Source organism: Sturnira hondurensis, unplaced genomic scaffold, assembly GCF_014824575.4.
Source record: "Sturnira hondurensis isolate 20B ecotype Veracruz unplaced genomic scaffold, ASM1482457v3 Scaffold0006413, whole genome shotgun sequence".
Classification (NCBI taxonomy): Eukaryota; Metazoa; Chordata; class Mammalia; order Chiroptera; family Phyllostomidae; genus Sturnira; species Sturnira hondurensis.
The window spans coordinates 41,050,589-41,076,830 of NW_028079044.1; the positions used below are offsets into that span (position 1 = coordinate 41,050,589).

The 26,242-nt window shown below is 43.8% G+C and overlaps 1 protein-coding gene across 1 annotated transcript in view; it reads right to left on the minus strand.

The window, feature by feature from the left end:
- Window positions 1-26,242, minus strand: part of SNTB1 (syntrophin beta 1) — a 199,505-nt gene that overhangs the window by 44,665 nt on the left and 128,598 nt on the right. The window contains exon 3 of the mRNA XM_037048463.1: window positions 19,179-19,386. Coding sequence (XP_036904358.1) covers window positions 19,179-19,386 — 208 coding nt within the window. The remainder of the gene's footprint in view (window positions 1-19,178; window positions 19,387-26,242) is intronic.

Here is a 26,242-nt window from a genome sequence, read left to right on the forward strand (position 1 = left end):
GGATTAAATAGTACACATCTATGCACACAGATGGCGCCGCTATGCTGGGCCACTGTTCTGCCGGCTTATTTTCCAGGCTTTGCAGGAAACACTTACAAAATCGGCTTCATATTGTCAGGAATCATAGCACAGACCCTGTTGCCCATGTGAAAATATGTAATCCTAAGGGTAGTAGAAGTGAGACTTACTAAATCCACTTTTCCACCCTCGCCTTTCCTTTTGGGACTCTCCACGGGACTGGGCCAGCGTTCTCAGCCCGCCGATCCCTTAGGTGTCTGATTAATCACAGGACATTTATAGTTATTCCATCCAATGAGACTGTGTTTTGCCTTGCACATTTCCCGTTGATCACTATTTGAGTGTAAAGAGTCTCACTTTATTGTTTCCTTCATGAATCAGCTTATAAACTACTTGAGAAAAGAGTCTGTTTCACATTTTGTGGCCCACTCATGCCCTTGGGCAGGGCTGGCCCTACCAGGCAATTAACCTGAACTTGCTGAATTTTCTTGATAACGCTAAACAGCGCGCTTATACACCTAGTGGTGGTTGTTATTTGTTTTATTCACCACTAAAGCTTGGGATGAACTAGACCTTTGTTCATGGCGCGTCCTGTGGGCCAGGTATCAGAGAGTGGGGAAAAGGGAAGAATAGCAAAATTATCAAATAGCAATTGTAAGCTCTAGGGGGGAAAAGGAATCAATAAAGAGACAGGAACTATTGTTTTAAATTATTTTTTAACCATTTGTGGGGTGCTTTTTAAGTTCCCTATAACGGTCTTTTGAAAATGAAATCATAGAAACAATAATCAGCACTGAGAAATGAGGTGAGAGGACGCCAACTCACGTAGCTCCCAAAAAGGCAATGCCAGATACGTAGCAAATTTCTTTTGGGCTTGTGGAAAGCACTCTTGGGATATTTATTTCCCTGTTTATTAGTAGGGTTTGCTCTTGCCTAGAAGACATCTGCTTCAAGGTTAATTCAAGTATCTTGTGCGTAGAGTCTCTCTAAGTAAAGGGAAACACGGGTTTAGTTCCACTCATATGTCCCCTCGGCACAGACCACGGTGCCTGAGGACGCTGCTCAGCACTGACAGTGAGCACTTGAGAAAAGTGGTTCTGCGTGTTTTATGTTTCCACCTCACATAGTGGCCCCAATAATAGCAGCCATGATTACTGTTAGTGAGATCTCATTATGTCAGATGTGGCTATGGTCTGAATGTTTATCTCTGTCTCCCAGCGCCCCCCAATTCATATGTTAATGGGGTGTCCCACCCATGGCACATGGACTGCACGCAGCCCAGGATGGCTATGAATGCAGCCCAACACAAACTCATAAATTTACTTAAAGCGTTTTTTTTTTCTCATCAGTTTTCATTAGTGTTTGTGTATTTAATGTGTGGCCCAAGACAACTCTTCTTTCAGTGTGGCCCAAAGATGTCAAAAGGTTGGACACCCCTGGAAATCCTAATCCCCAAGGTGACAGTTTTAGGAGGTGGGGCCTTTGGAAGGTGATTTTGTCATGAGGACAGAGTCCTCACAAATGGGATTAGTGCTTTTATGTGAAACGACCCCACAAAGCTCCCTTCCCCTATTCCCATGTGAAATACAAGAAGTTTCTACCTGGAAGGGGGCCTTTGCCTGACTGCTCTGGCACCCGAACCTTGGACCCCCAGCCTCCAGAACAGTGCTAAAGACATCTGGAGTTCTAAGCCACCCCGTGTGTGGTGTTCTGATCACGGCCCAAATGGACCGAGATGTTGTGATAAGCACTCTGCATACATTGTGTCGGTACAAAGCCTTTGCAAAGTACTCATTACCCCCCTTCAAAGATAAGAAAATGAGTGGAGAAGTTAAAGGAGCTAATGTCACTCACACAGTTAGTAACTCGTAAAAGTGGGTTAATGCCATAGTTCATGCTCTTCCTTATCACAGTATACAGTGGTGGTTATTAAACTTCAGGGTGCGTCAGAAACTCCTAGGAGCTTGCTGAAAATACGGGTTTCCAAGCCCTGCCATCTGGGGTGATTTTGATTTAGTAGATTTGGGGTAAGGCCCCCAAATATGCATGTTTAACCAGTACCACCCACCTCCAGTCAATTCTGGTGGAGTTCCATAGAGTGGTCTTGTGAAACCCTACAATACTCTCGCGTGCTGGCCAGATGCCCAATCGTTGATGGTGAATGAGTGAATACAACATTTATTAGCATTTACATAAAATGAGGAGTCCATGGCATTCCTTGTGTCTGTCTCTGCAAGGGTAAAGACGAAGAGTTACAACGGTGAGACTGATTTAGGAAACACCATATTAAACACATTCCAATGGGCTTCTTTATATCAAGATATTTCAGATCCTTTAATTTTGGCAAACTATAGCATTTCTTTCAAAGTCATTTGATCATAGGTGCTTTTCCTCCTATATAACTCCTTTCAAGCTGTAGTAAAGGAGTCTGGAAAGCAGTGTCTTGGCAAATAAATTAATAATAGCAGCTCCCATCTATATGAGCTGCTACAGTTTACAAATTGCTTCACATGCAGCCTTATTACCATTTCCAGGGGCGGACACACCAGCACAGACTATCAGCGGGTCGCCCAATGAGAAAAAGCTCATAGGATAAGAGTGAGGACCTGAACTGAGTCTTCTGGGCTTGGTGTCCACTGTTTATCTATGGTATCACGCGGGTGTTCTTCTTTCCAAGATAAACTCAGTGCTTAGAAAAATCAGTGCAAAGCCATCGATCCTCTCTTTGCCTCAGTTTCCTCATTTCTAAAATGAGGCATGTGCAACAAATTTAAGAGAGGTGCCCTGTTTGATGCCCAAGTGTGGCTGAGTTTACAACCATTTTGCTTAACTCCTTGACCACTTCAGCCAATCTGCTTTGAACTGGGAGCCAGGAGGAGCTCTAGGCTCTCTGGGTGTAGCAGAATGTCAGGCACAGTTCCTTCTCTGGCACGTTATGTCTCTCGGAATGTACAGAATTTTTTGTGCAGCTATCTTTTGAAAAATTGCTTCCAAGGCCGAAGCAGCATACCCTTTTATACCCTGGCACTGGGTACTGTCCCCTGAAAAAAAACAAAACAATAAACAGACAATACAGCACTAGCCTCATCGTGGTCAGTGTCACATGGCCATAGCTGAAGGTCTTAAATCTACGGTTGCTCAACAACAGAGCTGGGACTCAACTTCTCTTTGGTAATAAAAACCCTTACCTGACTCTTTAGACCTTCAACTTCCCTCCCTATTTCACAGTTCATAAAGAACCCCTCTGATGCGGAGGGATGTTTTATTTAAGAGGAGATATAAGACAGCATGCTTTTTCCGCCTCTCGATTGCTTATGGCTTCCCCTGAGCTACGACACCCTAATTCTGCAACCTGCCATTTCTAACTGCTTGTGCCTGTTAGGGTGCCAGCGCACTTGGGGACTCACTGCCCTGCTTCCGACTCCGTCTCATTGTGCGTCTGGCATCAGCAGTGCCAGGGCCGGGTTAATATGTACAGCATGCAGCTCATTAGCTGCACATCAGTATGGGAGCCAAGAGTCAACATGATGGGTCCAACAATATGTTGGAGCCTGCGTCCCGAGTCTCAGCCGAGTATCGTCAGACGCAGAGGTCAGCAGCCCGGCATCGGCTCTGCAGCACCCAAGGAGCACATTGTGCTCAAAGGGGCCATCAGGGAGGAGGACAAGTATGGAGCCTCATTAAAAATTGAGGGGAGGTAAAAATCCCTTGGCGAGAACCCCCGGACTCCAAGGTTATTGACTTGCCTTTCCGCTTACATGAAGAATTTATAGGGTTTATCACCAACACAAGAGGAAGCTGAACATTCAAGTGGCATTATCACATTTCTAGGAATCAAATAGTCCCCTGAATCAAGGGTCCAAGCAAAAGTTTAAGCATGTCTTATTGAATTCAAATGTTATTTTTATCCTCTAAATAACATAAGCTGGTTTAAATCTAATGAATGGAAAATTATTACAGCATGTATTTCTCTTTCCTTTTTTCTCCTTCTTGTTTTCTTCTTCCTTTGCTACCAATTTCTTCCTTAACTGGATGTAGTAATAAATAGCCCTTTAGAAACAAACTGTTCATCCCAGAGCAGAGCCTCACAGACCTTCCCGGGTCACGCATTATTGGGCACACAAATGCTGCTCATATACCTTGTGTCTCCTTTTCTCAGAGGACGACAGACCCTAGTGGGAGCGGCAAAAGTGTATTAGGAATGAAAGCCTTCCTCAGGTCTCCAGGTCTGTCGTGTTTCAACATAATTATTTAACAGGACATTGTGGGCAGGACTGGTGTGCCATTACTAACAGCTCCTCTTTTATTCCTGGGTGGGACAGTGAGGAAAGGTACTACCAGCTCTTGGTGATTTTAGAGGTGATTACCTGACCCATCAAGGGTGCTTCAAACTAGCTTGATTTCTGTAGGCCTGGTTTGAAAAAGAAAAAAAAAAGAAAACCCTCCCTGTTTAAAATGACAGAGCATGCGGTGTCCCCATTTTCATAAAACCACTTCAAAATGAAAGGTCAAACTAATCATCGCCACACTGAGAATCAGCTTTCTCGTCATCACAATTCAAAGACTAGCTTTTATGCTCAATGGTCACACCTTTTGGGGCAGGATCTCAACAAGCACTTTGCACCATGACAACCAGGAAGCACACACAACACTTCCAATGGTGCCCGTGTCCCTCCTAAAGGGGAGTGTGGCTCTCGGCGGAACAGGTGGGCCACACCTCCAAATCGGGCACGTGACTTTGTGCCCAGGCACGTGCTCACTCATCAAGAGAACAGAACTCACCTGGGCTCTGGCAGTTAGACGGTGAAGAGTCAGTGTGTTCTCAGGAGTGTTAAAGGAAACAAAGGATGTGAGATCACTCCATAACAGCACTAAGCAAATATTTAATGGTTCCTATGGTCTGGAATGAGTGTCCCCCTACCCTCTGCCCCCAAATTCACGTGTGGAAAACTTTATGCCCAAAGAGATGGCGTTAGAAGGTGGGGCCTTGGGGAGGGGATTAGAACGTGAGGGCAGAACCCACGTGAATGTCCTCAGTGCCCTTTAAAGGAGATCCCCTAGGCCGAGACCCCACAGGCCGAGATCCCGCTCTCCTTCCACTGTGTGAGGACACAACCAGAAGTCCGAAGCTCTGAAGAGAGCGCTGCCCTGAGCATGCTGGCACTCTGACCCTGGACTTCCATCCTCCAGCATGGTGAGAAATGTATGTCTGTCCTTCATAAGCCGCCTAGTCTATGGTGTTTGGTCATCGTCACCCAAACTGACAAACTGTTTATTGTAATTTGTGTAGTTCTTAAAGTTGGGGTATGAAGGAGAACATTTTTGTGGGAGAGACATTAGAATGCTCACTTGTGAATCTGTGTTGGTACAGTACACGAAGTCCTAGACTACCTGGCGTACAAAGTAACATGCTGCAGTTCTCTTAACTTTTTAAAAGACAGTCCCAAGCTCCCAGACTGATGTATCCTGGGAGAGCGGAGAATTGATATGTACCACTCACTAGAGCTACTAGTAGAACTGAACAGAGCATCTGGCCCACTGGTAAGCACTCAAAAAAAGGTCGTTGAATCATTTTCCATTAAGAATGCATGGCATTAAAAAAAGCTTATGGCAGTTTCCTCTTCCAGCTTGGATGTGGCGCCCCTAGTGGTCAGCCTTAGTTGGCACAACAGCATGCCCAAACACTCCCCAGGCTCAAAACTCAACTCCCAGACTCTAGCTCTGAGAGGCTGGAGCTATTGTTTGTGGCGGTGCAGGGTGCTGAGCTGAGCCGATCCAGGTGAAAGTTGAAAATAGTGAGAAGGCATTTGGACCAAGGGGGATGCCCATGTGATTCGAAAGTAGATTTTCATACATTGCCAAGAAATTGCCTTTGAAGGCAATTCCGAAGAATTGTAAAAATGCAGCACAGCAGCATCTGAGTGAAGTTACAAATGCTGAAGGGGTTGATGAGAAAGGCGGTATCACATGAATGAAAAATATGTATATATATATAATTTTCTGTGTTCCAGCCACCCAAGGTGAATGGTTGTTCTTAAATGAGGTTGTGTACTTGGCCCCTTAAGTCTTTGTACATGGGATTCCTGATACCGGGAAAGTCTAAACTCTACTGATCTTTAAGATTTGGCTCAACACCTTTCTTACTCTCCTCGGCCGAGTTAGCTGATTCCTTCCTATGAGCCTTTATAGGATCTAATGTAGAAATTATAGCAGGGATGGATCTCTATTTGAAATGCATAGTTTCCTTGTCTGTCTCCCTATTTAGAAGTGAGTTCCTTGAGACTAACTTGGTATTTCCAAGCCACTGCCTTGCCCATTATAAATAATTACCTAAAATCATTTCCCTAGTCCCTGACATTCACATCACTCATTTCCTTCCTAGCGCTTATCACCATCTGAATTGTTTCTTTCTTTGTGTACCAGCCAGCTCCCCTGCCGAAATGTAAGCTCCCCTGCCGAAATGCCAGCTCCCTTGCAGCAGGGACTTGTCTGACTTGTTCGCTGTCATACTGGCAGCCCATAAGCCTGCCTGGCGTATTGTACCCACTCCACAGGCATTCACTGAGTGAAGGAAGTACAGGTGCTCGATAATGTTTATCAAATGAATGAGCACAGCGCTAATCATACGTTTGTTTTTTTAAAAAATCGCTTGATTATTTACGATCAAAAAGACACTTAACCCCTGAAAGATGGTGGAGAAATAAAACACATTTCCTGTAACAGTTCTATCCTGAACTCATGGCTGTTGAATTCTGAATGAAATGACCTTTCATCCCTGTTATTACCCAAGCTAAGGCCTTGGAAGTTGAAATGGAGGAAAAACAGTGTGGGGAAGGGTCAAATGATGAAACACCAAGTGCAAAGTTGACTCAATATGGGCCACCTCCTCTGAATAATATCAGGGTCTAGGCCGAAGCTTCCAGAAACCTGAACGCCTACCAATTATTTTGAAGGGCCTTGTTTGTTACAAGAAAAGTTTAAATATAAATTGGAGAAAATGACAAAATACAAATCTATGGGTTGGTTTCTACAAAATTCATCAAGAATGCTAAATTCCTACTGTTCCTTCAACTTTTGATCTCTTTCAATGCCAAAGAAAACAAGAATCATGAATATATGATTTTATGCCTTGGCTTGAAATTCATTTTTTCTACATTTAGTTATAATTGCTTTATTTAATCCAGTTCATATAAACTTTATAAAGGTGTTTTTATAACTTAGAGTTGATTAAATATGGAATTACTTTCACACACTTAATAACAAGGTTTTAATTCAAATTATACACGAAATTTACATGCTGTTTATGTGAGATTGGTTTACGTAACTTTGACTTACAACATGTCTTCCAGGCATCTTGTAATATGCTACTTTATTTACGGACTTTTGCTGTAAAATTAACCAATGGGTCACATATGACCCATTCACATTTTTAAAATCTTTCCACTTTAAAAAATGCACTATAGTTTACATTCAATATCAGATTAGTTTCAGATATAAAACATAGTAATTCAACATTATGAAATGATGATCGCAGTAAGTCCAGCCACCATACAAAGTTATTAAAATGTTATTAACTGTGTTCTCTCTGCTGTACTTTACACCCCATGAGTGTTTTCATAAGTGGCAGTTCTTCTTAATCCCCCACCTATTTTGCCCCCCCCACCCCCTCCCTCTGGCAACCACCAGTTTATTCTTTGTGTCTATGAATCTGTTTATTTGTTGTGTTTGTGAATCAGTTTGTTCACTTGTTTTGTTTTTAGATTTCACATATAAGTGAAATACATACAGTATTTGTATTTATCTGCCTGAGTTCACTTAGTCTAATACCCTTTAGGTCCATCCATGTTACAGATGGCAAGATTTCATTCTTTTTTATGACTTAATAACATTCTGTTGTGTATATGTATCACTTCTTTACCCATTGGCCTATCGATAGACATTTATGTGGCTTCCATAGCTTGCTTACTGTAAATAATGCTGCAATAAACACATGGGGTGCATATATATTTTTAAATTAGTGTTTTGGTTTTCTTAAAATACATATTGAGAAATGAAATTGCAGACTTGTATGGTAGTTTTCATTTTAATTTTTTGAGGAAACTTCATACAATTTTCAATAGTGATTACACCAATTTACAATCTCACCAACAGTGTATGCAGGTTCTTTTTTCTTTACATCCTTGACAACACTTATTTACTGAGTTCTTGATAATTTTTCTGACAGATGTGTGGCGATATTTCACTGTGGATTTGATTTGCATTTCTTTGATGACCAGTGATGTTGGGCATATTTTCATGTCTTTGTTGTAGAAATCTTCTTTGGAAAAATGTCTATTCAGGTTCTCTGCTTTTTTTTTGATCAGATTATTCATTCTAATATATTAATTCTTTATATATCTTGGATGTTAACCCCTAGACCAGTGATTTTAACCTTTTTCATCACGTGGCACACATAAACTAATTACTACAATTCTGCAGCACACCAAAAATACATTTTTTGCCTATCTGATGAAAAAGAGGTATAATTTTGACTGATTTAGAAAAATATAGTAATAGTAATTACCTACCACCCTTTTTGCTCCAAAGTGACTTTTTAAAAAATCAGGTGCCTATGCTTATATACAAGGATTTCCGGTACCAAGAATTAACCAATCAGATGCAATTTTATTACACAATGTGACCAATTAGATGAAACTCTATTATAGGACCTATATATTTATGGTTCAAGATGGCATTCACACGAACATCTATTGTTGAGTTCACTGTTGTCATTCTTTTTTACTTGACAGTCTAAGGAAAAAGAGGTCAGTGCTCCTGACAAAATAGGTATTGCATGTCTTAGAACTTCTTGCGGCACACCAGTGTGCTCTGGCACATGGGCCGAAAAACGCTGACACCATTTTCTGCAGGTTGTCTTAGTGGGTGTTGTGGACCTGTGTTGGGAGAGCTGGGTATACAAACGGCCTGTTCATCTGATGTTCTCGTGAGACACGGACGTGCCTGCATGCTCCAGCTTCACTGATCAAGTCCCCTGACATGTGTTTTCCCAATGTCTCTAACAAGAATCCAATTTGGGTGATTTAGATTTCTCCTCTTTCATACCCATTAATGGAGGTGCAATTGAGCAGAAAGCAGCCCTACCGATTGACAACTAACTAGGGAAAATGAGTAGGAAACCCAACTAAGAAGAATCAGACAAATCATAGTTTATACAAGATTTAACCTGTCTGCCCCTGATAGGCATGACTCAGTTGGTTGGGTGTGGCCCCACGAAGCGAAGGGCCACAGTTCCATCCCAGTCAGGGCACAGGCATGGGTTGTGTTTCAGTCCCATTTGGGGCACATATGACAGGCAAGCAATCGATATTTCTCTCCTTCTCTTGCTCCCTCCCTTCCTCTCTCTCTCTAAAAATAAATAAAACTTTAAAAGACTTAGTCTGTATGTAGAACAGAGAATGCGAGACCAAAGAGTGAGGAGTGGGGAGGTAGGTGAACGTGATTCGGAGTCACAGCTGTTTGGCAAGTAAGTGCAATGATAGGCATCGCCAGCACCATTTTAGGGGTCTTTCAGAAGGAAAATGCCCATTTTGCTTAGGGCAACAGGGGCCCGTAGATCATTACGACTACAATCCCAACTTCTTCCTCCTTCAGATGCTCCCGAAGCTTCACTCTTTCATTCTCTCTTCTCATTTCCCTAGAGATCTCTTCCACTCTTTGACTCTCTCTCTGCCAGTTACTCGCACTCTCTGTTCCTACCTTTGATCTCACCAAAGTTCTAGACGAGTAGTTGCCGTATTTCCCAGTGGTGCAACAGCAATGAAAACATCACATATTTGCATAATTCTGAATAGTCCTGACAATGATTTGCATGCACAGTCAGGTGCACCTAGGTACAGTGAGCTTTACCCTAGACTAAAAATCACAGATACATGTGTTTTAGTTTCACATCCAATGTATACTAGCTGCTTGATTATGGTCAAGTAACATAACATTGCCAATTCATATTCTATTATTTTTTCTGTACACCCTAGCTCTAAAGCTCTTATAAGAATCCATGGTTCTTGCTCTGGCTAGGTGGCACAGTTGGTTGGAGGGTGATCCTGTAGACCAGAAGGTCATGGGTTCAATTCCCGGTCAGGGCACATATCCAGGATTTGGGTTTGATCCCCAGTCAGGGAGCACATGAGAAGGCAACCAATCACCATTTCTGTCTCACATCAATGTATCTCTCTCTCTAAAAGCAATTTTTTAAAAAATGTCCTCAAGTGAGGATAATTAAAAAAAAGAATGATAAGATTCTAGAAAATAAAGAACAGCCACTCGAAGACCATCACACCTGTATCACTCAGAATTGAGACACTTGACATTTTTAGTAAGGAAATCCCTAAGTTCCATCAAGTTCATGGTCCAAGAGTTCGAGAGTTAGTATGTGAAAGCATGATTGTTTAAAACACAGAAATGAAGGTCGAGTGCCTGGACCTGACCACCCAAACACATCATGTAAAACTGGAATTCATTCCCAGAGATGGCGCATTGCGGTGTCTACTGACAACAAGGAATGCGTGTTCTGGCTGGTACCACTGGCCCACCGATTCACTCATTTGACGAACATAGATCACCCACTTACTCTTTTGCAGAATCTTTCTAGGCACTGGTGCTATAGACCTAAGTGAGGAATGGTGTCTTTTCTCTGGAAGGTTACAATCTCCTTGGCAAAAACAGTCAAAAAATATGTCAGGGCCTCTGTCTGACCCATTATGATAGGAAAGTGAGTGGGGATAATTCTGAGAAGCCTGCTTAACCTCCAAGGCTCCCTGAAGACCCTCACTTTCACCTTGACATAGACCGTATATAAATATGGATGTTCTGAAATCAGATTCTAGAACTCTAGATACACCCATATTCCTATCCCTACTTCTCAATCAAATCAATGCAAAGAATTTCAAATTGACTCACTTGATGAACCAGGGAACGGACTCAGCTTACAAGACCTGAAAATACCGACTTGGGGTTTCAAGACAGAAAATGAAACATGTTCGTTGACACAGAGTACGCAACATGGCAGTCTAGCTCTGTTAGAATAAAAATCTCAGGCCGAGAATGTAAGCACGCAAAGGGGATTTAAAAGCCTAAAAAAATAATTAGCCCATGGTGTGAGGGAGGAAGGACTGAGTAAGTGCCAGGGGGAATTACTAAAATTTGAATTCAGTTATAAATAAAAGCACACTTCTAGGTGATGGCTGCACCCCTCAGCATGTTACAGAGCTATCTTAACCACTCTGCCACATAAAGATTCATGTCCATCTGCTGGAATTTCCCCCCATGTGAACACACCAGTGATTTTAGTAGATACTGTTGGCCCTCTGCCCAAAATCCCTGCGCTAGGTGGGTGCTCCAGCCCTCACTTCACACGCACAATGACTGCTCACGGATTAACCCTCTCCTTCTCTAAAGAGCTGCGCTTGGCTGGTGGGAGTGGTTCCCAGCTAATGGCTGTCCTATGGGGGCACCAAATCCTGGCTTCCTTAGCTTGAGGTGGGAGAGCTCGGAGCGGCCTTTCATGCACCAGAGCTTCTTGTGGGATAGGGCTGAGGCTAGATTTCCATGTCTGTGCTTAGCTTCCTCCCTGCCTAGCTGCTTCTCTCACCTCCTTACAGGTTTCTCCTAAGAGTTGCTGAATCAAACAAAGAGGCCAGTAGACTGAGGTGGCCTGCATATCCGAGCCTGTAGATGCCTCAAGGCTACAAAATCAAAACCTAAGGGCAGCCCCCCACAAACAGCCAACCAGGCCTGAGGCTACAGCCAATCAGTAATGTCCTTACTCTGATCCTGCACTTGCTTCGTAAGAGCTCCTGTCAGTGCTACCTTTCTGTTTGGTGCTGGCCAATTGGAACTGATTTTTGCTCAACTCTCTGAGATTTTCAGCATGCCTCAGTTTCCCTTTTAACAGAGTCCTCACTCAGTAGTCACTCCCTGAGAAGCTCCATCTCAGACTCTAAAGAATTCTAAGACGTTAATCAGTGGATTATCTATTTCATTAAGGAAGGACAATCTATAATGTCCAATAGGAAAAAACAAAGTTTAGCAGAGTCTGCTAATTACACACCCAGGCACAAGGAACTTTTTACCTCAAGTTCTGGAGTTTTTCCCAAAGCGACCGAATTGGGCCCTTACAAATTTGTGGAAATCAGCCTACAAGGACAAAACCTGCACGTCTCCATCTGCCCTCCGGGGGCAGCTCTGACATTTCCCCCTTGGTGAGAATGACTCACATAACTAAATTGCGCTGTGAAGTCATGTAGAAAAGGGGGCGTATTTTCATGCACTCATTATGGCTGCCACTGCCACCTACCCAGCCACCCATCCCAATTGTACATCCCGATTTTTATTTGGAGACTGGGTGATGGGGGCAACCTGAATTAGATTCACATTGGCACATCTACGTTAAACACCTATAGCAGAAGACTAGCGGTAAGTTAACCAAACCGTTCCCAGGTTTTCCTTGGGCCCGCCCCATCTCACAGGTGACTCCCTGGCCAACTTGATGACTGCCTTTTAAAGCAACATGAGAGGCCTCTTAGCACCTAACTGCCTTGATGGCCTGTGTTTCCCAGCATGGCAAAGAGTCCGATTTAGTGATGATGCAAGTCAGGGTAGCCTGGACGGTGATTCTGTTTCCACTTAACAGATGGGAGTTCCCTTGGGTCAGAGACTATTTTCGCCCTGGAAGCACTGGTGGGGAATTCCTATTTAGGTGATTTTTTTTAATGCGGATGGTAGAGCTGGTATATTTAGAGGCTCCAGAAATATCATTCCATTAATTACGCTGCCAAAGTCTTGGTTACCAGTGGCCCGTTTTACTCAGGCCTGGGCTATTTTCCATTTACGCCTGGGCTTGTTCTGATGCAGGTGGGCAATGTGGCTAGAGAATGAAATTACTGGGGTGGTGATATTCACTTGGAACTTTCTGGGATAAATAAATTGCTATTGATGGATCTGAAATTAATAATAGTCTACTGATCTGTGAGAATGTAGAAAATAGGTACATGAATGTAGATAGTTATGTTGACAGATATATATTATAGAGATGGATGGATGAAGATAGACAGGTACACACATGGATGGATGGATGTAGATAGATATAGGAAGAGTTGGATACAGAGGCGGGGAGAGAGAACAGACAGATGAGAAAGGTGAGGGGGAAGAAGTTCTGCTCTTGCACAGCTGTGCTGGGCAATAAAAATGATTGTGCAAGCTGTGCCATGCTAACTAATCTTAAGAATCATTGGAAAAATGAATATTGTCCTATGGCCTTTGAAAATTGTTACTAAAACATTAAAAATTGTCTTACTGTCAGTTATCAGTGCCTAGGAAAGTGAATAAAGTAAAACTGATGTTTAGTTAGTAATCTATCATTTGCAACATTAGACAGATTGAGAATTAAAGTGCCTTAATTCCTCATTAAAAACTTGTCAAGAGGAGTCTGAACAGCGCTTGTTGCCTCCTCTTACGACCCAGAGCAAGCAAGCATCTTTGCTAGGCCTGGGAGAGCCATTGTTCTTCCTGAGTTTGGCTCAGCAAGCAGCAGTTTCTACTTTGTACTTTCAATGATGCGGAATAACTCTAAGAGGTCCGTTAATGGGAAGTTTCCCATGGGCATTGCTTCTTCCGGGGGGTCTTTATCCTTCCCTCTTCCCCTAGGTTTAGACATTTCCCTCCACTAAGTTTTCCGGGCCGTATATCAGGAGGCCCTTGAACAGTATCAATGCCTACATTCCACGGTCAGCTCTTCCATAACTCCACGTACATTTGATTTGAACTTCACTTCCAGAGTTATCGCTTTCCATTTTGCCACCTTTCAACATTTTTGGACAGTTCCCAATCTTATTATCCATTCTTAGACAATGCCATATAGATTTGTCCATCGGAGACAAGGAGAAAACACACCCACTCACTTTGCTGCCTACCTGTAAACTGGCTAACAGAGGCACAGTGACCAACCACAGACAGGCTTTGAAAGAAGTGAGACCCTGGTCACTGATCAGAATGCACGTCTGCTATTTGTGGACAGTGGGGCTTGTAGCAAAGTTTCTACTTTATGAAATTTATGAAACTTTCCATCTTCCACCTGAGGGCACAACGAGAAGAAGTCTGCCTGTCAATGAGGAGGAGGGCTTCCACCAGAACTTGACCCTGCTGGCACCTTGCTCTCAGACACCCAGCCTCCAGACCTGTGAGAAATAAATTCTAATGTTTAAGCCAGCCAGTCTATGGTGTTAGAGCATCCCCGACAGATGAAGACACCCCTTATTTCCATAAAGGCAAATAAAGGATTCTGGGTGTTTTTGATATGTCTGTTAGTTCCGAAACCATGCTTTGGTGTGTGATAATGCTCCGATACGGATTCTGGGGTGTCTCACTCATGTAGAAACATATTCCCTGGGATCCTCAGTGTAGTGGAAATTTGGGGGGCTTGGGAATTTGGAAAACAGGGCTCCAGCTCTATCTTGGCCAGTGACTGGGGCGTGCCGTTAGAAAAGTTACTCCATTTCTCCAAGTGTCCTGCTGCAGAGGACAGAGATGACGTTACAGCACACTGCCTGGGACAGACGAGGCACGTCATAAATGCTAATTGCCAGCTTCCTCTCCTCCAGTAACCCCCTTGGGGGGCACAGTGATAGAAGTGGCATTGTTCAAAAGAATCTGAAGTGGATACCACTAAGGCTGAGAATTGAACTTGCCTCTCAGAGCCACCAGCCAAGATTTATTGTTTTGTTGGGCTGTGTGTTTGTGTCTTCACTCTGACAAGAAATGGTTTGCAGAGGGAGATAATGAGGTTAAGCGAAGGCAGTGCCTGATGAGCACAAAACAACTCAAGAATTCTGCCATGTCCCTGTTTATTACTGGTTTTTCTAAGAAGTGAGAGAGTCAGAACTTGGTTTGTTTTTCTGTTTTCTGTAACCAGACAGTTGAAAACACCTTAATGACAACTGTAAAAAAGATTAAGGACAAGGAAAAAAATGTGGTTTGAGGCATGATGCATTTAATAATTCAGGGTAGGGATTAGCATTTATGGGCCCTTTGGGGACAGGCTGGACATTTTAATTCTAGCAAGGAATTAGAATTTTCGAGACTAGGATGTTCATGGAAAAGAGTTAACATTGTGCACCTGTCCAGTCTACAGGTGAGGGCACTCACAGGAGAAAGCAGGGCAGGACCTGTCACTACGTGTAGTTGATGGAACCAGGAAGCCAAGGAGACAGGGAACATGACCCCTGATCAAAGGCTTCTGGCCCAGCAGTGACCTCAGTATTTTAGGGAGTCCAGAGAACGGCTACGGGAGTTCAAAGAAAGAAAGAACATCGTGGTGAATGAGCTGCAGTGGATTGTTTAAGAAGTTAAATAAAAGAGATAATGATACCACAGCATTGTCCAACTCTCTAATTATTTCCATATTTTTATTTAGAGAGTAACTGTAGATAAAACACCTTCCATCTTCTAGGTCCCAGATTCCTCATTTTTAGAAAGAAGAGGTTGGGTTAGATCACTGTCTTAGGTTGCTGTAACAGATGGCTGATGTAGCAAACATTTATCTCTCACAATTTTGGAAGCTGGAAGTTTAATAGCAGGGCACCAACATGGGTTCTGGTGAGGACCCCCTTCCTGGCTTGGAGAAGGCTACCCCCTTGCTATATCCTTACATGGTGAAAAGAGAGAGTGCTGGTCCCTTCATTCCCCATAAAGGGACCAATCTCATTCTGTGCACTCTACTGTCAAGACCTCATCTAAACCTAATTACCTCCCCAAGGGCCCACCCATTTCTGCCATCTGTCAGTCCACAGGCATCACCCCTAAGTTTCCTTCTTTCTGATTTTGTGTATGGAGGTTGTGCCCTGGCCACCAAGTCAAAATCAAACCATCTGTCAGCTTTCAAAACCTTCCAAAACTGGATGTCATCCAAGTTACCAGATTTGCTTGTCACCGTCCCCCAGGATGAACCCTCTCCTCACGTGAGACAAGTCTCTGGCCTGCCCTCCCTACAAGCCGTGTTAATCCATTGCTTTCATTTTTCCTCATGCTTGTTTTCCTGTCTTGGAGGGTGCTGACCTCTCTCTCTCCCCGTTGCCTCAAGAACTAGCCAGGTTGTGGGAGCCTCCAGTCCCAGACCAGCTCCTGGGTAGTGTACAGGATGGTTTAGGATTTGCACTGAACAGGATTTTGAAAGAGAAGTTGTTATTTTGTATTGTTCTGGTTTCTGTAAATGCCAGTTCTAAAACCTTGAAATTAACTATAATATGTACAAATCTTGTCCCAGAGCTACTGTTTTTAATCTACAAAGTCAAAGATTGACATCAGAAGAAAAAGACAAAAGATATCAAGTGCAGCTGAATATGTATTAGGATCATACTTTCTATCTTCAAAATACCAAGCAAATTTGCTGGTATTTGTGATAATATAAGAAAGCCACAGTATTAAGGATTTGCCATTCATTGTAACATATTGCTAAGAGCCATTCATATGTGCCCACAGGAGGATTTAGGATTGAATGTTTATTCAAAAGAGAATTCCAGTTTGAATCGGTTCCCATAAAATTAATGGGTGGTAATTGTTTGAGAAGTTTTTAAAATGAATGCAGTAAAAGATAGTCTTGCTTCTGATAGCTGTCTATGATAAATCATTATTTCTCTTATGGATACCATGGTACAGTTTAAAGAAGCATCTATAATGATTATCTGAAATGACATCAAAAACAACGATAACATTCTAAAAACAGGGCAAGCTTTGCCCCATGGAAATGCCTAGGAATGTGTCTTCTCATAATTTTGGATAAGTAGACAATTTCTAAGTGAGAAAGTGGAGCCTTTGGAAAAATTTGTCAATATCATTAGTAACAACCCAATACAATTTTTAACTATCCAAATAGTAATGACAATACAGTTTCTATCAAAAGAGATGGAAGAAAAGGACCTTCGAGTGATGAGACCATCTCGGGTACTTGGGAGGTGGAGAAATGTGTGCTCTCAACGGCCTCCCTTTGCCCCCAGATCCAGGCTCTCCCACTTGCACCCTGTACTGTGCCCTGAATCTGACCAATAACAGAGTTTATCAATCAGTGGGCACCCCCTGCCTTTGGCTTCCAGTCAGCTGCAGCCAATGGGAGACGCCAGCAAGAGATCAGCGGCAGGGGTTGGCAGGGTAGTATTTCCCTTCCAAAGACCAGCTCTCAGTGGGTGGCCCTTTTCTGAAGCTCAAGTCTGCTCCTTTTCCTGGCCGTTTCGGGAGTGGCAGTGGCCACTTGCTGTTGTGAACTCTAGGGTACTTGTCTAACTCTTATTGGTTCCTCTCACCATGGCCACACCTCGTAAGTTATTCCTGCAAGAAGTCCTCTCCAATCACCCCCTTGGAATCCGTTTAGGCTTTTCCTTGCACAGCAGCCTGATTTTCCATTGGAGAATCACCTCTCCTCCTCTCTCAGTGCACATGGCTCCGATGAGACTGATCTCAGCGCCAACTCGGCGCTGATCATATGATCTAAGTCAGCTCAGTTAGGCTCGGTCTTAGAACATCTGTTGTAACTACAGGGGCAAGAAAGCCCCTATTTCCCGAGATAGCCGACTATAAGGAATAACAAGCCTGGGAATGTCAGGCCAAGGAAGAGAACATGCCTGAGTATAAGCCAGCAAGGTGGAAAAGGGGGCAGAGAGATGGATAGGCAGGCCTATCATGATTTGAGTCCCTGGATCCCACCGTGCCTGACGTTTACCTCTAGACTTATAAGAAGTGGTACATCTCCTGTTTTGCTCAAGCTCAGTTGAGCTTTCTGTCACTTGCAAGAGAGAGAGAGATCCCTAATAGGTCTTCTCCTAATGAAAACACATGTATTTGGAGACTGTTATAGACTGTGACTTCTAAAATGACCTCCTTCAGATAGGCAGTGCTATTTTTACGAAGACTCCTGACATAGAAGGTTACAGGAAGCTACCTGTGGTTTCTGTTTATTATGATTGTGGAGCTACCACCACCTGTGTTGTCCCTTTAGTCCTTGAAATCTGTGAGAGACGGGACAATACCAAACTGAACAGCTTCACTTAGTATTAAGCTTTGTGGGCTGAGCCCCACGCATGAACTGGTACAAACAAAGAACAATGATGGAAAACAGCCCAGCTCTGTGCTCGAGTATTATTTTCAAGTGCCAATTGACTGGGGCTTCTCAGATGACATGGTTCACTGGCAGGAAAGCTGTTATTGTGACAATCATTATTCCCATTTACCGCCTATTAGAATGGGAGTCACTGGGAGGTCAAGACTATCCTAAAAGCCCAGTGTTCCTGAGCCCTCAAGGTCAAGTTCAGGGACAGCAATCAGGTGTAGGGACAATGGCCAAAGCTCAGCCCTTTGAAATGAACAGAAGGGTTAAGTCCCAGGAGATCACTGCAAAGTGAGCTTTACTATCTTCGACATATCACATGGCTTGGGAAAAAAATCACAGTGACAGTGTTAACATGCCCCCAGGTCCTGTTCACAGCAGCTTTACTCTTCCCTGAGGACAGAGTCCAAGTCCGAGTTCATCACCACGTGTCCCTCCCCATTCCTGCCTGACACGGTGCTGACATCCAGGGTCTGCTGGCTAAAGAATACAGATAAAATATAAGATGATGTATGAAAAGAGTCAGCATGTAATTGTTGCCCAGCGAAACCCTTGCTGATGTTATTATTGCTGTTATTTGTAAACGGATCTGTATTATTAACAAGCAGGGTCAGCAAAACCCACACAAACTCGTTTAAGCAACAGTTTCAACATCCTTACCTCCTAAGGCAATAACAGCTCTGATGCAAGTTTGAGTCATTTTCCCTGCCCTTCATATGTAGATGTGAGAATCAAACTGTCTATCCATTTGCTCACTCTCTCATTCATTCATTTGTTCAATGAACAATTAGTGATCACCTACCATTGGTCCCATATTGGAGTATATGTGGGGAAATCAAAGTTAAGACACAGTCCCTGTAAAATGTAAACCTGTTGGATATGAATGAGAAATCTAAACACACTGGGGATGAGAGAATCAGCCTATGGAATGAGGTGGCCGACCTCAGTGGTTGCCACAAGTACTGGGGACACCTTGGGGAAATGACGATCACAGGGGGAACAGCTTCCTTACCTTCTCGGCGAGCCAGCCAAGATGTCGGATCTCTCGGCTCCCAGCAACGCCTGTCTTCCCCAGCTGCTCTCTGACCTCGGCAATCACTTGGGTGAGCAGGTCACTGGCGTTGGAATGGATGGCACTGAACCAGGCCTGGGCAGTGGCCGAGTCCTTGCTCCTCAGGATCACCGTGTGCTTAGCATCTGGAGAGTGGATTTCAAGCTGCCTAGAGAAGCAGAGAGAGAGGGAGGTTTGATTTTCTGGTTCATCACACTCCTCCCAGTCCTGGGCCACAAAAGTTGACAATTTACTATAATTTTAGACTTGGTCAGTTTCATATGGCTTATCTTAATGGTCTCATCATTCAGTCACTCAGTCATTCACTCACCCATTTATCTGCAAGTATTCATTGAGGGCCCAGGTATTAATTAGTGCAGGTACTGAGAGCACAGCTATCCAAGTACCATATCACCCGCAATAAGGATGTCTGGTTTTCCTGTTATTGAGCTGGAGGGCTGATTAGTCGTTTCATATCAAGGCTTCGAAACTGTGAGCTGATACTCATTTCCCTTACCTCTCAATCCATAAGAGTATTTTAATAATATAGTCTCATATGCTTGCTGCTGCTGGCAGAAAACAGAGTGAAGTATCTAGCCACATACTTAATCTACTGCTGTGTTAACTGTGCGTTAGAGTCAAAGATGACCAAGCTTTGCCTTCCATAGGAAACCTGCCTGTGGCTTGTGTACCTACCGCTTAATGCTCAGACGTCTAGTGAAGAAGTGAAATGGCCTAGAAGGGGGGTAACAACAGGAAGGCGTATGCACCAGGAATGTCACATTTAAAGTCAAACTCCAAAGCTTAAGCCAGAACTCCAACTGCATCGCCAAAGAGAGGGGGAGAGATCTGAACACCATAAGCGTGACAGAAGGAGGAAATTCTAGACAGGTACTTTTTGTGTTTAATATTTTATTTTGAAGTACTTATAGATAAACTTGGCATTTATCTATAAAATAGTACAGAGGTCTAACTATGTGTGCCCTTTCACGCAGTGTCTCTGGATAATGGTTGTATTTTATGCAACTGTAATACAGTAACAAACCCAGGAAACTGAGCTGGATGCAGTGTAAGTGTTATGGTTCTGTGCCATTTTACTGTGTGTAGCGGCTTGTAACCACCACCACGATCAAGGAACAGAACTATGCCATTGCCTCAAAGTTCCCCCTCCAGCCACCAGCGCTCCCCTCCCCGCCGCCCTCCCAAATCCCTGGCAACCACGAACCTGTTCTCAACGTCTATAATTTTTAGGTAATATTTTTGAATCTTTTTAAAAAGATTTTATTTATTTATGTTTAGAGGGGAAGGGGAGGAGAGAGAGAGAGAGAAATATCAATGTATAGTTGCCTCTCGTGGGTCCCCTGCTAGGAACTCGCCTGCAACCCAGGCATGAGATTCCTGACTGGGAATCGAACTGGCGACTCTTTGCTTCACAGGCCCGCGCTCAATCCACTGAGCTACACCAGCCAGGGCGGCAATTTTTAGTTCAGAGAGAAAAAAACACATCTTATTCATCCACGTGTATATATAAATAAATACCATTTATTCATTCTTGTTTGCATTAGGAAGATACAGGGATTAGGAAATTTGTCACTGAGCAAAATGATCCAATTATTCATTTCCTTTCATCCCTTAATAATTAGGCTACTCTTCCCTGAGCATTTACTCCATGCCAGGCAATGTTTAAATATTTTAATATTATTTTATGTAATTTCCCAAATACCCCTCTGACTGATACTACTACCACCATTTAACAGAAGGAAGAACTGAAAATTGGAGGGAGAAAGTTGGCGAGGTGGTTTGATTACTATATTACACCATCTCTTCTTTAGACTGGAAGAGTAGGCACCATCCTCTGTGGCTGCGTAAAGTCCTCATCGCCAGCAAACAAATCCCAAAGTGTCCTATTTAGCTCCCAACTTCCAAAATAACAATTTTGCAGATCACCTAAAAATGAGAAGTCCCAAGTAACCTGGCCTCATTTCCATTTGAAACAAAACTTTTAGAGGAAGTAAACCTTTGTGCCCACAGACTTAAATCGTAGGGAGTGGAATGTCTCTAGGGGAGTTTTAGCAATAATAAGCGTGTTTTTTTTTTTATTTTGGTAAGAAATTTACAAAACAAATCTCATTGAGACTCCAAAGTGTTTATGTGATGAAATGGGATTCTTTAGATGACATTTGTCCTCATCCAGGAAAAAAATGTCATTCCTCTTAGGCACTTTTCAAAGAAATAGGCCATCCATCTGGGGTGAGTCCTCCTTGCCTCCTGAAGTCACTTGTCAGTGAAGTCGCACGGCCAAACCCAAACTGGGATTCTCAAAAAGTATTAACAAGAGTTCAACTTGCTTTTCAAATTATTCGATCAGTATCTATAGTTCCAGGAATTTGAAACAGGCAAATATTTCTTTGACAGTATTTTCTTTTGAAAACCTGGATTTGTTTGCAAAGAAATGACAGCTGGGGAAGCAGCCACTCCCAGGTATCTCTCTCACACTCAAACAACTGAGGTCAGCAAAAAAGAAAAAAAATTCTTTGTTGGGCTGCCAGCGCACCCCTGGGGGAAAGCCAGCTTGTAAACAGAGGTACAGGTTAGGGACGGTTTTTGACAACATTTACCATTATTATTAATTTTGAGTATGATTTTAAGTGTAATGTAGATAGAAAAGTACACAAATTGTAGTGCGCAGCTCAAATGTGTTTTTGCAAACACATGCATGTAACCCATCCTCAGATCAAGAACCAGAGTATTACAAGCAACCCTGAAGTTCCCTTCGCATTCCCTTTCCAGTTAATTATACTTCAAAATAATCACTGTTAGGATCTGTCACCATGGATTACTTCTGGGTCAGGCAAAATGGCTGAGATTTTGTTTGCTAGTTTTCACTTGTTGTCATTGCCTACAGCATGGTGAGGATCTTGGACAATTTCTGAGGCCACATCTGAGTACCGAGCCCAGTGCTTTTTAGGGGTGCTTCTCACAGTGTGGTCACAGACCAGAGGCAGCAGAGATGCATCACCTGGGAACTTAATAGAAATGTCGATTCTTGGTGCCCACCTTGGACCCACTGAATGAGGAAATCTAGGGGCGAGGACCAGCCATCAACCTCCAGGTGAATCTGTTGCAGGCCAGAGAAAGCTTGCTCCACCAGTTCACGAGGTACAAGGCTGAGCTAGGCTGTCTGCCAGCTTCCCAGTGGCCGAAGGGCCCAGGCTGACCCTCCCGCAGGTGAACTGACCGCCCCGCATTCGGTCTCTGAAGAACACCGAGGACACAGAACAGAGAGGCCTGTGGCTTTTTATGGTCAAAAAAAGCATAAGTTCTTATTCGAATGTATTCTTTAGAAACCCTTGAACAGTTTTTTATAAAACATTTAATTAAATACAGACGCTTGACTCCATCCAAGACCTGCTAAGAATTTCTAGAGAGTGAGGCCCGTATGTATGCATTAAATGCTCCACCCATTATGTAGATTAAGGGTCATGGCAACCCCTCTGAGTCCAAGCTCAAACCCTATACAGATATCTGCAGATAGGTGATCGTCACCAGAAGGGCTACATAACAGGGGTCTTGGAGAGTGCATTCATAATGCACTGCTGAGTAACAAATGCCCCCAGAAGTAAGTGGCTTAAAACTGCACACGTTTGTTATCTCGGACGAGTCTCTGTGCGGCACAAACTTCCGAGTGGCTGAACTGGGCGGTCTGGCTCAGGGGCTCCCTGCTCGTCTGCAGGCAGGACGTCAACATGCGGCCTGGCTGAGGATCGACTTCCCAGGTGGGGTCACGTGGCTGTCAGTAGGAGGTCTCAGTCCTTGTCACACGGGCTTCTCTAGTGGCTGCTCGAGCCTGTTCCTGATGTGGCAGATGTTTTCCCCAGAGAGCAAGAAGGAACCACTGTTCCCTTTTGGACGTGGTCTCCAAAGTCACACACCACCGCTTCTGGCTCATTCTTTTAGTTATCAGGGGGTCGCTACGTCCAATGCACACTCACGAGGAGAAGAGTTAGGCTTCACTTCTTGAAAGAAAGGGAACCAAAGAAGTTGGGGACATATCTTTTTTTAACATATATATATTTTTTAGTATTTATTTTTTCAAGAGGAAGGGAGGGAGAAAGAGAGGGAGAGAAACACTGATGTCAGAGAGAAACCTCCATCGGTTGCCTCCTGCATGCATGCCAACTGGGAACGGAACCTGCAGTGTACGCATGTGCCTTGACCGGGAGTCAAACTGATGACCTTTCACTTTGGAGGATGGTGCCCAGCCAACTGAACCACCACACTAGTCAGGGCTGGGGACATAGCTTAGAACCATCACGGAGAGGCTTTAAATGAAGTCCCATTCTGGAAAGAGTTCGTGCCAAATGTAAAGGGAGAGAGTAGCGTTCAGGACTGTTAACTAGTGGCCTATAAAAAGCCTGTAGATTTGGGTGAAGATGATTCTTTCTGACTGAACCGCAGCTCTCAGTTATAAAACGAGACAGACTGTGGACCCAGACACAGGGGTCAATGACAGCAGGAGGGATGAGAAGGACGTCTCATTGACAGCATATGGGAGCAGCATGAAGCCACCAAAAATGAGGGTCGGTTAAGAACTGCTGGCTGGTCTGGCACAGAAAAGATATCTTCGTTTTGTGCAAGGAATAAATTAAGAACTCGGCAGTCTGCATTCACTTGTTCCTCACCCCTAAAAAAAACCCAAGGGGAAGAAGAGGAGCACAAACTTCTCCTTTTAACACCAATGAGCTCTACTATCTAAAGCAAACAGCAAGTACCTGGTAGCAGCAATGTCCCCAGAACTTCTGAGTGACAACTCAAGTTTCTAGACAAGGTCAAGTGGTAATTTTGTGTATATAATCTCAGCATATGACCAAGCAGAAATCTGAAATACACTTTGGCCTGATGTGTCAGTTAATCCAGTGCAACACACTCTGTAGGGCAGGGAGCCGCAGAGAAAGCAGCTCCATGCGCGGCCTGGCTGTGTGTGCTTCCTCCAGCAGCCTGTTGCCTTGCCAACGGAAAGCCCATGTGCCAGGAGGCAGTTTTTAAGCACAGGGATTTGGGAATTCAGTCTGATTCTAAACCTTGTTGGCTATGAGGCCACAGGAAAGCTCCTTACTCTCCCTAAGCCTCAGTTTCTTTATCTGTAAAATGGTGCAATATACTTGCCTCTCAAAATTATTGAAAAGACTAAATGAGATAATATTTGCATGAGCTGTCTCAGGGCCAAGCTGATCTCAATATATTCTGGTTTACATTCTAGTTTACAAGGGACAGTCTTCCCAAATGTGTGCGGTAAAATGGTCGTGGGCCAACAAGGTAGCGACAGGCCACTGGGGTGGGCTCTGGTTCAGCCGCTTTTCAGAGTCCGTGGACTCGGGGGAACATGTAAACCCCAGGGAGAACAAAACAGTTATACAAGGACTATTTCCAACCCTTGGGAGTGGGAAACACCACTCTGGAGGGAGATCTGTGAGTCTTCTGTGTATCTCTCTCCACTGGGACAAACCCGGTCATACGTTGCCCCTTACTTATTCCACCTACCTGTTTGTTTCACCTAAAAGAGCTACAAGAAGCTCATGTCAGAGGCACACCCTGGTAGGAGTTGTGGCCGTCCCTACAGCGACAACCACCGATTGAAGTCCCTTTGCTCACTCAGTGGCCCGAGCAAACCGGTGACTAAAGGGGTTGAAAGAACGTGGGAAATCATTTCATCCCTGTAAAGTATGTTGCTGACAACTAGCCCAAAAGAACCCTTTTGAATCATCAGATAGTTCATGTAACTCATCCTTTTAAAAAGGTAGTTTCAACTTCAATTACTTCAATTTGTGAAAGTATGGAAGGAAATAAAAATAAGGAAATGAAGTAAGAAGAGGGGCCCAAGTAGGAGGGAGAAGAAGAAAAGGAAAATAAAAACTCAAGGGCGGCAGGATGCCTGAGTGGTGTGCGAAAAAAACACTGTGGCTCAGGGTTCGAAGCCGTTACAGTTAGGGAACCAACAACGCTTAATACCGTGGAAGCGAAAGTAGCACATCCTCATTGTAAAAGTGATCCATATAAACAAATGCTTGGAAATGTGGAGATGATGCTGGAGGGGGTACAGGTGGGTTCAATCAGGAAGGAAACTGGGTGACCGGAGGACAGGATCCAAAGGGAGACTCTCACTGTTTGACTTGGTATCCCCGGACTTTGGCTCCGTGTGTACCCATTGTGTAGGCACTGTATTTGAACAGAAGAGGCAGGGGAGGAGGAAGGGAAGGAGGGGGTGGAGCAGCAGAGCCGGCCTGTTGGTTAAAATAACCTTGTCTCAAGTCCAAGCTCTGTCATTTATAAACTATGCTGTCTTGTGGCCACCTGCCGAAAGCTGCCTGTCCAGGTTTCACTCCTCCCTTTTCTAGTCACAGGCCTCACCCCCGTCCTCGGTCTGTGTGCTTTGGGAGCTCGGTGGCTTGAGGGTTGTAGGCGATCCAATCTGGGCCATGGAGACCCAGGCCCAGGGTTTCTGTAGGAATCGTTGTTAAGGAGACTTTTATTTTTCTCATTATATGAACGGAGGGTCAGACAAAAGCTTGGACCTACTGATAGCAATCTTGCCTTCCAGAGGGGAGAAAAGGAGACACGAGAGAGGACAGACCTGGACCCGGAGTTCCTTCCTGACTGACACTCAGTGTCATTTTTGCATTTTGCTCCTACCTTCCTTTTTTGGCTTAAGTCAGTTTAGGTTGGGTTATTGTCAAGTACAACTGAAAGTCCTAACTCACACGCTGACCGCAAATAGGTCACTTAATTTCTATGAGCCTCGAGCTTTTCTTTATCTTCTATAAAATAGGAATGTTGATGATGACGATGATGAAGAAAGTGATATTGATGGTTATGATGAAGGTGGATAATAATAGCCCTCACGGGTTACCAGAGCGTCAAATGAGATCATAGTTCTGAAACTGCTTTGTGACTCGTAAATCTTGATGTTAGTAGCTGTCGTTTATGCTTTTAACGTTTTAAGACTCTCGTGTTGGCTCAGTCTCTGG